The following is a 12,500-nucleotide window of genomic DNA, read 5'->3' as shown; positions in this document are numbered from 1 at the left end:
CACACCTGGCTGTGCAGCCCCCCGACACACTTGAGGCTCCACCCTTCTTGATTTATCTCTTTCATTTAGATGCTGCTGTGAAGGAGCGCGGCTGTGTACCTGTGTATCAGGTGTGTGTTCCCTCAGCGGAGTAAACAGGTGTTTGTGTGCGGAGAGGGCAGAGGTCACTGGTGCTTCAGCTGGTCAGACAGAGGCCTGGCCAACTCCAGCCGTGTCACACTCTTGCCGTAGTTAGCGAGTCCACCTCTGGCCTGCCCCAGTTAAGCAGCACAGATGCTGGACACTGTGTGCACTGAACTGTCTTTCACACAAAAGATCTGGGTCCACAGTAAGTGTCAATCATTCAGCTGTGTGTTGGACCATGGTCCATCCATTGTTTGGCAGTTTGAGTGTGTTTCAATTGTCAACTTTGTGAGTCAATTTTGGTGTATCATGTAAGTGTGTGGGTGTGTGTAGGGGACCCCTCTATTGTGAGTCAACTTGGGTGTGTCATGTGTGCGTGTGTGTGTGTGCGTGTGTGTGTGCGTGTGTGTGTGTGTGTGTGTGTGTGTGTGTGCGCCTGTGTGTAAGGTGGGCCAGTGGTGCAAAGTGGAGGTGTGAAAAGTCCGTGGCTCCCGAGCAGCTCTATAAATAGCCGTCATCAATATCCTCCCTCAGTCCCGGGCCCGGTGCCCAGTGCCTTCCCTATCGCTCCCATCTCCTCCACGAGGTGATCTAATGGCATTAAAGTTTCAGAAGCGCTGACTCCACAGAGCCTCCTCACGCCTCACGTCTGCAGAAAGAGAGGCAGATGAGCAGCTGAGGAAAGAAAAGAAAGAAGCGAGAGAAAGAGAAAAGGACTGAGGGAGAGAGAGAGGGAGAGAGGAGACGTGGGAGAGAGGAGTGCGATGAGGGCGACGAAGTAAAATGATTGATAGGAGGGTATGGAGGGACACAGGTATGGTGTTGTGTATTAAAGAAAGTAAAAGAAAGAAGAGAAGGAGGGATGGAAAGAGGAGAGGAGAGGAGGAGTGGGGGGGCACTGGTGGAGGTGGTGTTGCTGGGCGTCTGATGAGATTGGGAGCTGGGATGGGTCTTCACGGGGGCTGGTTGCCGGGGTGAATAATTCAACAGCTGCCTCTTAGCGCTGCTCCTTCTCTTGCGGGCCGTTTGGGCGGCACTGCGACAACACTGTTGGTGCTGTGTCCGCAGGCGACCGCTGACCGGAGAGGAGGAGAGGCGGGGTTTTTTTTCCGCTGTGTCAGGTCTGACCCCTGTGGCGGAGATCATGACCCCACTGCTCACGATACACTTGTCCTCATCGAGCCGATTACTCAAGAGCACTGTCAGTAATGGAACACACACACTGCTGCCCACCACCCTCACACACACACACACACACACACACACACACACACACACACACACACGCACGCACGCACGCAAGTATGCCGTCGGTTGGATCTCCTGTCGGCCGACCTGCCGGACCTCTCGCTGATATTGGTTGGCTGCCCCCTGCTGACCTTTGGGCCCATAGGTCATTAGCATACGCAGCAGCGAGGGGCCACCCAGAGGTCTTGGTTATCATATGTATCACCTACTGCTGATGAAGTACTTTTCAAATTTGGCTGATGAGTTCATTTTTCAGATCTTTGTCATTATGGTGTGTGTGTGTGTGTGTGTGTGTGTGTGTGTGTGTGTGTGCGTGTGTGTGTGTGTGTGTGTGTGTGTGTGTGTGTGTGTGTGGTCTTTCTGAGACTTCATGATGAAGTTTGACGTGCTTTATCCATTCCTGAAGCTATTTACACACCAGAAGTTAGTAGGTGACTGAATACATGAGGACATCTTTTGGATTGACTCATCACACGCTGTGTGAGACACATACACAACCACAACCATATACACACACACACACATAATAATCAAATGCCTCAGGTTGCCAGGATGTTTTTGTAACAATGTTTGCTTCGGATTTGGTCAATATTTAAATAAGTATTTCTATTTATCTATCTATCTCTCTCCCTCTCTCTCTCTCTGTCTCTCTATCTCTCTTTGTCTCAGGTAAGCGTCTGCAGGAGTGGTTCTGCGTGATTCTGTGCCTCACTCTCTTCATCATGAACTTCTCCTTCCTCCTCATCAACTTCTCCACGGTGCACATCTTCAAGATTATCTTCGGCATTGGTACGCTCCTGACCCGCTCCTTCTCCATCACACACAGACACACACACACACATACACACACACACACCCCAAACTCCCCAACACATCCAAGCCATTAGTCAGCCCCACTGGCGCCTGGCTATCACTGATACCATCTCCTATTAAAGGCAGGAAACAGTGCACTGGTGATAATGACAGTAGTCCTACTGTTGTTTGGCCTACCCTCATAGGTAATGTTTCCGCATTAAAGGAGATTGTTGGTCACCGACACCATTGTTTACAGACACACTGTGACAGTCATCACGGTCATCCTCAGGGCGTGAAAGAGAGTTGTCCAAGGGAATAGGTTCATTGTTAATATGTAGGAGGGTAGGCAGGGGTAGTTGTTTTTTCTATAGGTTTGTTTTGCAGGCTTGGCAACTCATAATGACCTGTATTACAGGTTGATGTAACACAGAGTAGAATACAGAAAATATATCACCTCTATGTTATGTATAGTGCCCATAAGAAATATTCACCCCCCTTGGATATTTCCACTTTTACTAATTTTATTAATGGAATCTTGGTCGATTTAATTTGGCCTTTATTACAATAATTTACAAACATCCCCTCTTTAAAGTGAAAAAGGATTTCTGCAAAGTAATAAACGGCACATTTTCCCTTGTGAAATTGCATTGCATTTCTCTGTACTTTACTTCCAGTAAATCATCAAGAAAAAATATGAGCAAGCTTTATTGATAAGTAAAGATGTATTATCAACAACATTTCATAACATATCAGTGTAGGTGTCATAGAAAATTACAAAAAACTGCCCTGAGGCAACATTGTACCATAAAGGACTTGCATATGGCCATACCAAATAAGTAGGGAAGCAAGTGCATTATATTTGTAAGTAAACTGGCAAGGCAAAAGCAAATATATTGCCTATACCTGTAAGTAAGCTGTTAGAAACAGAGTTATACATATGTAATACTCACCACACCAAAAATAAAAAAGAGCCTGTTTTTTTTGTGTTGCGATCAGAGTGCAGGTTTTGTTCTGGAGTTTGAGGCCAGGTGGGGTGACTGCTTTCTCCTTTTGCTACATAATGCCTGAAGTGAAAGGGCTTGCTGTGATGCTAAAGGAAGTGTGCTCAAAGTAAGAGCTGAGCTAATGAGCTCTTAAAGAGCTAATGAGGGACCCTTAGGTCAGGTTGACCCCTGGATGAGGGCCCCCATGGAATGGCGATGCATAGTGAGGCCCCCTTTGATGAACAGTGGATGGAAGGATGTACGTGGGGCACCTGTATGTGTGAAGTGCATGAGTGTGCTTTATGAAGTTTAACAGAGCTTTTTTCCACAAGGATAAAATAAGTAACGGATAATGCCCGACGAGGTGTCCATTATCAGAAATAAATGGACGATGTGTCCATTATCAGAAATAAATGGACATTTCTCCACTATTTCCCCACGCTTGTGGTTCTTGTAAATTGATCAGTTATTGATCATCCAGACAGGGGCGCTGGAATGTTAGGAGGGATGGAATCGCTCAGTGTTGTGATTCTGCCTGGCTCTTTAGTTAGTTTACTAATAACCCATGGCCTCTGAAACATCACTCTCAGATATTTTACTACACTCGCTCACTGTGTGCGAGTGCGGATCATCCTCATCCCTCCCATGTAGTCTCTGAATACTGGTCAATATATACGCTTCTAAAATAATTGTGTGAAATCTGTTCACTGTTCACTTTAAATACTGGTAATTGGCCTTCACCTGCTATTATGCTGTCCTTAATTCTCATTCTCTCTTCTATCTCTATCTCTCTCTTTCTCTCTCTCTCCCTCTCTCTGTCTTCTCTCCCTCTCTCCATCTCTCTCTCTTTCTCATTCCCCGTATTCTCTGCAGTGGCTGGGATCGTCATGGCAGACTTTGCCTCGGGGATGGTGCACTGGGGAGCAGACACCTGGGGCTCGGTAGACATCCCCATCATTGGGAAGGTGAGTGCCAGCCAGGCCTAGAGCTGCTGTACCTCCATCAGTTTCATGGTGCATAGCATCCATACATGGCCAGAGAGTCAGAATTTCTACACTGATCCCCGTTCAGCATTTCACCAAATTAAGAGACATAACATACTGAGCTTAAATTGAAGATGTCCATACACTTAGGGCCCTAATATAAATGTTGTGGCATAGTACAGTGTCTGGGCCATGAACTAAAGTACAGCGTCTGGGCCATGAACTAAAGTACAGCGTCTGGGCCATGAACTAAACTGGGCCATGAACTAAAGTACAGCGTCTGGGCCATGAACTGAAGCTAATATGTGGAATGTGCCATTGAGCTGATCCCATTACATGTCTGTGCTCAGGATCTTAACTAGATGATTATGATGGTTATGGTTATTTCATTACCCTTATACACTGTGTTGCTCATTGCCTGACTTTGCACCTTGCCTGTCATTTAAATAAGGGCACGTAGTTAGAGAGAATAAATGTTTTGTTGACTTTGTCCACAGGAGTATATCTACAGTAGCATTTATCAGAGATGGTGGGCAGGCTCAGAGTATCAGAGTAGTATTTCTTCTTTTGTGTGTGTGTGTGTGTGTGTGAGCATTGCACATCAGAGGGTCATTGGACCATATCATGAGGCATCCCGCCACCCACCCCCACTTTATACACTCTGTAGGCTTGAGATGTGAATGGGGTCAACACCCTTTTATTTCATGCCCAAACACACACACTACGTATACTGTAGGCATGCCCCATCAATCGCCTTACTTATTACAACCAGTCGTAATAACACACATGCAGATTTATACAGTACACACACTCATTCCTAAACACTGATACACAATATGTTGTTGGCATTTTCCCAGTTTTTGTTCAGTTTTTATAAAGGTTACATTTAATCCAGGATGTGTTTGGTCCATAATGAAGTACATCCACTGTGTCTGTGTCTGTGTCTGTGTGTGTGTGTGTGTGTGTGTGTGTGTGTGTGTGTGTGTGTGTGTGTGTGTGTGTGCAGTATGTGTCTATGTGTTGTAGCCATTTTGTTCCTTTCTCGTTCAAAACACATACATGCTCCCCTCTCTCTCTCTCTCTCTCCCTCTCTCTCTCTCTCTGAGAGAGAGAGAGAGAGAGAGAGAGCGAAAGAGAGGGAGAAACCAGCTTTCAGCCAGGGCTGTTAGCATTATCCCTGTGTTTGATTAGGACTAATTACCCTGTTTTATGTAGATAGTGGCAAGGCCTTGGCTGTCCATGTTGTGCTTTATCAGAGCCCTAACTGCAGGAAGTTTAAATGCCACCGCCTGCCCTCTGGGACACCCCTTCCTGCTTCCCAGCAGCCCCTGGGGGCCCACACGCACACACACACACACACCCCACTCTCACGCACACACACACACACACACACCCCACTCTCACACACACACACACACACACACACACACTTCTGCCACCCCCCACCTGCCCTCCCCATGTTAACCCCTGGGGAGGGGGGCTGCAAAGCTATACCCATGGGGGGGGTGCTGAGGCAGCGAGAGCCAGCATTAAAGCAGAGCACAGCCGCCGTCGCCCTGTCCAATCAGAGAAAAGGTCGGCGGTGGTTCGTCCAATTAGAAGCCGGGGTGGCCCTCTTGCTCCCTGCGGCCCACAGGTGCAGGTGATAAATCTGCAGGGGCGGCCCTGCCAGCCTGCCGCTCACAAAGGTCACTGGAGCACCATTGTCTGGGCAACGTCAGGGGCACGAGGAGGCAGGGGTGGCGGGCACTGGGACCGCAGCGGAGCCTGGCACCTCAGGGACACTGTGCCATTAGCCAGCACTCTCTGATTACTGTGCTTACTTTGATTAGGCTGCCGTGCCCATTACCGGGCCGACTCTGATTACCGCTCTGGGCCGCCATACCCGTTACCATGCCGACTCTCCTTAGGCAGTGGTGCGCGTTACCATGCGGACTCTGATTTTGGCTGTGCTACACGTTACCATGCCGATTCTTATTTGGTTGTTTTACCCATGACCATGTGGACTCTGAGGCTGTGGCACCTAGTTATTGTGACTTTATTTGACGTTTAAAATAAAGTGGAATCTAATCTATTCTGATTAGGTTGTGGCAGCATGCCGACTCTAGACTAGTCTCTATACCCAGCTAACTCTCCAGCTGCTGTGGCTGTTACCATGCTAATAGCTAGCCGCACAAAGAGCATTGTGTGGTTACTTTGGCCAGTAAAGTGAGATGACCTTCAGTCTGGAGAACGGTTGTTCAGTGAGCGGCCTACTGGACACAATGCTGATGAGCCTGAAAAATACAAAGGCCAAATCTGTTGTCCAGCCGGTGTGTTCTGTCTGACTTACTACACATATCTGGCTTAGTGTGTGTGATACACATATGTTTCTGTGTGTGTGCGCGTACATGGTTCATCTGAACAGAGTGGGAACCTACCCCGTAACACCCCCCCCCCACACACACACACACACACACACACACACACACACACTCCAACAGACCCCACATATAGACCAGTGCTCCGTTTTTTTTTTTTTGGGGGGGGGGGGGGGGGGGAGGGGGGGGGGCGCACCCCAGTCTGTCTTTCATCAGTGCTGGTCTATGCTGCAAAATGCCCCCCCCCCCCCCCCTTCCCCAGCCTCCATTAACTGTGCGGGGGCCTCTGTCTCGACCACATCGGTGCCCCCGATCCTTCTGCTGTCGGGGATAATTAGGATCAGCCACCTGGGAGAAAGAAAGGGCCGACTTCAAAAAGAGCCGGGGAATGTACAGAGCTCCGGAAGAAAGGCCACGCCATAAGAGCTTCACCTTCACATTAGAGGGCAGACACTTACACTGAGTACACACACACACACACACAATTACACATACACACACACACAATTGCACACACACAATTGCACACACACACACACACACAATTACACATACACACAATTACACACACGCACATACACACACACACACATACACACACACTGATTGTATTGATGCTGCTTGTGCTCTGTGCTCTGCCTTTCTGTCTCTTTCTTCACATGACAAAGGTGCACTTTAGCAGCAAAGAAGGGGGGAGGAAAAGAAATGGGGAAATGAACAGGTTTTGTGTGTGTGTGTGTGTGTGCGTGCGTGTGTGTGTGTGTGTGCGTGTGTGCGTGTGTGCGTGTGCGTGTGCGTGTGCGTGTGTGTGTGTGCGTGCGTGTGTGTGCGTGCGTGTGTGTGTGTGTGCGTGCGTGCGTGTGTGTGCGTGTGTGTGCGTGTGTGTGTGTGTGTACATGTGTGTGTGTGTGTGTGTACACTGAATATGAGAAAGTGTGATTAATTTGTTAAGGGCTTGGTTTTAGGGTAGTAGAGTGTGTGTGTGTTTGTGTTTGTTTTTATGTACCGGTATATGCGTGTGTGTGTGTGTGACTGCGTGTATGTATACTGTATACTGTATGTGTGTGTGTATATATATGTATATATATATTTTCTCTATATATGCGTGTGTGTAAGGCTAAGGGCTTGGTTTTAGGGTAGTAGAGGGAGGGGAAGCTCGGGGTAGGTGGTTGCTGGGCTGCGTTGCCCGTGGTAGGGGTTGCCGTGGCAATCTGCCGATGTGAGCTCTGATTAGGCGTTTAGCGAGGGCGGCAGGATTAGCCGCAGTGGTGGCGCAGGGCGTCCATGGTGCTCCGGAGTGGCCATGCACACAGACACATACATACACAGATACACACACACACACACACACACACACACACACACACACACACACACACACATGCACACACACACACAAACACAGAAACAAACTCGCCGGAGTAGCCACACACACACACACACACACACACACACACACACACACACACACACACACACACACACACACACAACCCTCTGGAGCGCCCACACATTCACACACACCAGCTCGGTGTGCCGTCTGCGGCTTAGCGCTCGTTTAATCTCGCGTGGCACGGCGGTCGCCAGTGAGGCCCCGTGAACGGGAGGGAAGATAATTGTGGAAATATCAACAGATAGCTTCCCCTGCTCCAGCCAGGGCGCTCCACGCTGCCTCTGATATAGGTGTGATTGAGTTCCGTCCACAAATGCGGGATAATGACATTTTTTCTCTCTTCCTCCTCTTCTCCTCCTTTGCCTGTGTTCCCTCCCTCTATCCCTCTATCCCTCTCTCTCTCTCTCTCTTCCTCTGTGCTCTCTCTCTCTCTCTTTCCCTCTGTGCTCTCTCTCTCCCTCCCTCTCTCTCTCTCTCTCTCTCTCTCGCCTTTTTCCCTCCCTTGTAGCTCAGTACAGAAACGCTATGGTAATGTGGCACCAAACTAGTCAGCTTTTTATGTGGGGAAATAAATTGCCTTCAGTGTGAGTGAGCACACACATGTGTGTGTGTGTGTGTGTGTGTGTGTGTGTGTGTCTTTCCTTTCTTTCTTTGTGCCGAGGCGATTCTTTCTGCCGCCGTCCGCTTTCATTTGCGCCACCCGTGCGCGGGCTCCGAGGGGCGGCCGTCTCAAAAGCCGCGTCCCGGGCTGTGATTGACAGCTGCCGCTGATCGGCCGTGTTTCATGAGGCGGCCCTCTGAGGCGTGGGGACGAGCCGCGTTAGAGCAGGTTATCTCGGGCGACCATTACCCATGCCCCCCCCCCCCCTTTAACACACACACACACACAAACACTCGCATCAACAACCCCACGCTCCTTTACCAATACCTCTCTCTCTCTCTCACACACACACACACACACACACATATGTGCTTTCTCTCTCTTCCTCTCTTTTTCCCTCTCTCTGTATGTGTGTGTGTGTGTTTTTTTTTTTGGGGGGGGGGGGGGGGTATTGGTTTACATTACATTACATTTTGCTGACGCATTTTTAGCCAAAGCAACTTACATATGTCAACTATATTACAAGGGACTACATTGTCCCCGGAGCAACTTGGGGTTAAGTGCCTTGCTCAAGGGCACAACGGTGGAACGCTGGATTGAACCGACAACTTTCAGGCTACTGCACGCTAGCCCAGTTCCTTAACCGCTACACTACCACTCATCTATGCATCTTTTCTTCCTCTACATGGTTTTCTTGTAGGATTTCAAAAACTCTCTCTCTCCCTCTCTCTCTCTCTTTCTCTTTCTCTCACTCACTCCTCCTCTCACTCACTGCATGCCAACTTGTCTCACTCCCTGACCTGTTGGATCAGGTATCATTTAATCAAGTTAGACACGATCATGATACATCACAATATCTCAAAGGCATCATAGTATCCCAAATGTATTTCAGTGCTGTGCTGGGTTGGGGAGTGCTGGGCAGCTCTGGGTTGTGCTGGGTAGTGTTGGGTAGTGCTGGGTAGTGCTGGGTAGATTTAGGAAGTGCTGGGTAGTGTTGGGTAGTGCTGGGTAGCGCTGTGCTGGTCTGGGTAGTGCTGGGTAGTGCTGGGCAGTGCTGGGTAGTGCTGGGTAGTTTTAGGAAGTGCTGGGTAGTGTTGGGTAGTGCTGGGCAGCGCTGTGCTGGTCTGGGCAGTGCTGGGTAGTGTTGGGTAGTGCTGGGCAGTGCTGGGTAGTGCTGGGTAATGTTGGGTAATGTTGGGTAGTGCTGGGTAGTGCTGGGTAATGTTGGGTAGTGCTGGGTAATGTTGGGTAATGTTGGGTAGTGCTGGGTAATGTTGGTTAGTGCTGGGTAGTGCTGGGTAGTGCTGGGCAGTGCTGGGTAGTGCTGGGTAATGTTGGGTAATGTTGGGTAGTGCTGGGTAGTGCTGGGTAATGTTGGGCAGTGCTGGTGCTGGGTAGTGCTGGGCAGTGCTGGGTAGTGCTGGGTAATGTTGGGCAGTGCTGGGCAGTGCTGGTGCTGGGTAGTGCTGGGTAGTGCTGGGCAGTGCTGGGTAGTGCTGGGTAGTGCTGGGTAATGTTGGGTAGTGCTGGGCAGTGTTGGGTAGTGCTGGGTAGTGCTGGGTAATGTTGGGTAGTGCTGGGTAGTGCTGGGTAATGCTGGGCAGTGCTGGGCAGTGCTGTGGTGAGTGGCATATGGAGGCTAAGACTCGGCAGTGGGGCTCCACCTGGGCTCTCCCTTCACAGTGCACCTCTCGCCCGTCTGGATAAGTAATGACCGCAGTCCTGTCCTGTAATGAGAGAACTGCCCCCTCATCTGTCTCTCTGTACTGCTCACAGTCACGCTGACACACACACACATACACACTCAAGCTGGCATGCACACACACTCACTCACTCACACACACAAACATTCTCTCATACACGGATACACACACACACACACTCACTCACTCACTCGTTCACAGATACACTCATTGCCTTTTTCATACACACACAGACATTCACTCACTCACTCCCTCACTCAGTCTCTCAGAGAGACATTCACTCCCCTGCTCTATCTCTTTCTCTCTTTCTCTCTCTTTCTCTCTCTCTCTATCTCTCTCTGTCTCTCACACACACTCTCTTAATCCCTCTCTTAATTCAATTCACCGCATCTGACTCTCACTCCTCCTTCCATCTATCCTCACCTGTGTTTTCTCTCCTCTCTGTCATTTTCTCTTCAGGCGTTCATCCGTCCCTTCCGGGAGCACCACATTGACCCCACGGCCATCACGCGCCACGACTTCATCGAGACCAACGGAGACAACTGCATGATCACCGTCCTGCCTCTAGCACACATGGCCTACAAGTTCCTCAGCTACACGCCGGGTGAGACACACACACACACACACACACACACACACACATATGCACACACATGCACACCCATGCGCACACACACACACACACACAGACACACACATGCACACACACATGCACACACATGCACACCCATGCACGTACACACATGCACACACGCCCACACACATGAACACACACACACACAGAGACAGTCATATACACACACACACACACACACACACACACACACACACACACACACACACACGCATGCATGCACACACGCACACATATACACACACACACACACACACACACACACACATGCATGCACACACATACACACACCAACACACACACAGACACACACACACAGACACAGACACACAACCCACACACAACTGAAAATTCCAAGGTCTTGACACTGTAACGCCAGCGTGTTTCCAGCCAGCGTGTTTGCGTTTGCCAGAGGCTGTGTGTGTGGGCGGGGCTGGAGTTAAGAGCAGCGTATCCTGAAGATCAGAGCTCACATGGGAATGTCAAAAGGCACACACTGACCCTGCGAGTAGAACAGCAAGTGCCAGCGATGTTCGTGTTTGTGTGTGTGTGTCTGTGTGTGTGTGTGTGTGTGTGTGTGCGTGTGAGTGTGTGAGGAGGGGGATCCAGGCCTGGTGCCTGTCTGACAGTAGATCGGGGTCAGAGGGTCACGACCCAGACAGGCACCGTAAGCAACACCTTCAGAGTGTGGACCTGTGGAAATCCGAGCTGGTCTAATGAGGGCTACTGGACACGTTGCTGTCAGGTCAGAGACAACTGGTGTGTGTGTGTGAGTGTGTGTGAATGACCCGCTCCTCTCCTTCCTACTGTACAACAAGCATGTTCTTACACGCTCAACACTGAAAGCAGCATGAGGGGAGTAGGGTGGTTAATTAAAGGCTAGTTAGTTAACTGAGGCTCTTGCTGAGTAGGGTGGTTAAAGGCTAGTTAGTTAACTGAGGCTCTTGCGGAGTGGGGTGGTTAAAGACTAGTTAGTTAACTGAGGCTCTTGCGGAGTAGGGTGGTTAAAGGCTAGTTAGTGAACTGAGGCTCTTGCGGAGTAGGGTGGTTAAAGGTTAGTTAGTTAACTGAGGCTCTTGCGGAGTGGGGTGGTTAAAGTCTAGTTAGTTAACTGAGGCTCTTTCTGAGTAGGGTGGTTAAAGGCTAGTTAGTTAACTGAGGCTCTTGCTGTCATTTCAATCATTAATATTTATCTCATATAGTAATATAAAGTTAAAGTTGACTAGTATTTAGCAGACGCTTTAATACTAAGCGATATGGACTTGCTAGCCTGGCCCCACCCATCAAGTGAGCGAGTCTGGTGAAACCACACTATGGACTCGCAAAGGCAGATTGGGGAGTTGAACCCGGGCCGACCGATAGCCAAGCGGCTACACTACTGCTGCTCCATCACATCCCTAATATATCTCACACCAGAGAGTATTTATTTTGCATTTCTGCTCTAGAAGCCATAAATAAACAACTAGTGCCTCTCGTTAAGTTAACGTGACTACTTCACACAAGACTGGAGTGGCATGCGTGATGATGTTAGGCTAACACCACCTGGCTTGCCGTACCTCCAGCACTGAGTGTGTTGTCTGGGAGGAGAACTCCCATTGACATGTATAGGAATGCTAATCCATCACTGTCTGCAGGTCTGCATAATAACACGGTCAGCTACCCTGGGGAATACGCTTG

The 12,500-nt window shown here is 49.4% G+C and overlaps 1 protein-coding gene across 2 annotated transcripts in view; it reads left to right on the top strand.

Moving 5' to 3' along the window:
- si:ch211-212o1.2 (uncharacterized protein LOC492735 homolog) overlaps positions 1-12,500 on the top strand; it is a 33,076-nt gene that overhangs the window by 12,179 nt on the left and 8,397 nt on the right. For both annotated transcript variants that reach the window (XM_042110846.1, XM_042110845.1), the window contains 3 exons: positions 2,041-2,160; positions 4,023-4,114; positions 10,649-10,793. In XM_042110846.1, the coding sequence (XP_041966780.1) occupies positions 2,041-2,160; positions 4,023-4,114; positions 10,649-10,793 (357 nt within the window). The remainder of the gene's footprint in view (positions 1-2,040; positions 2,161-4,022; positions 4,115-10,648; positions 10,794-12,500) is intronic.

This window comes from Alosa sapidissima, chromosome 11, assembly GCF_018492685.1.
Source record: "Alosa sapidissima isolate fAloSap1 chromosome 11, fAloSap1.pri, whole genome shotgun sequence".
NCBI classification, from domain to species: domain Eukaryota; kingdom Metazoa; phylum Chordata; class Actinopteri; order Clupeiformes; family Clupeidae; genus Alosa; species Alosa sapidissima.
Note: the sequence above shows the minus strand (reverse complement) of the source record. Positions and strands in the feature narration are given on the sequence as shown.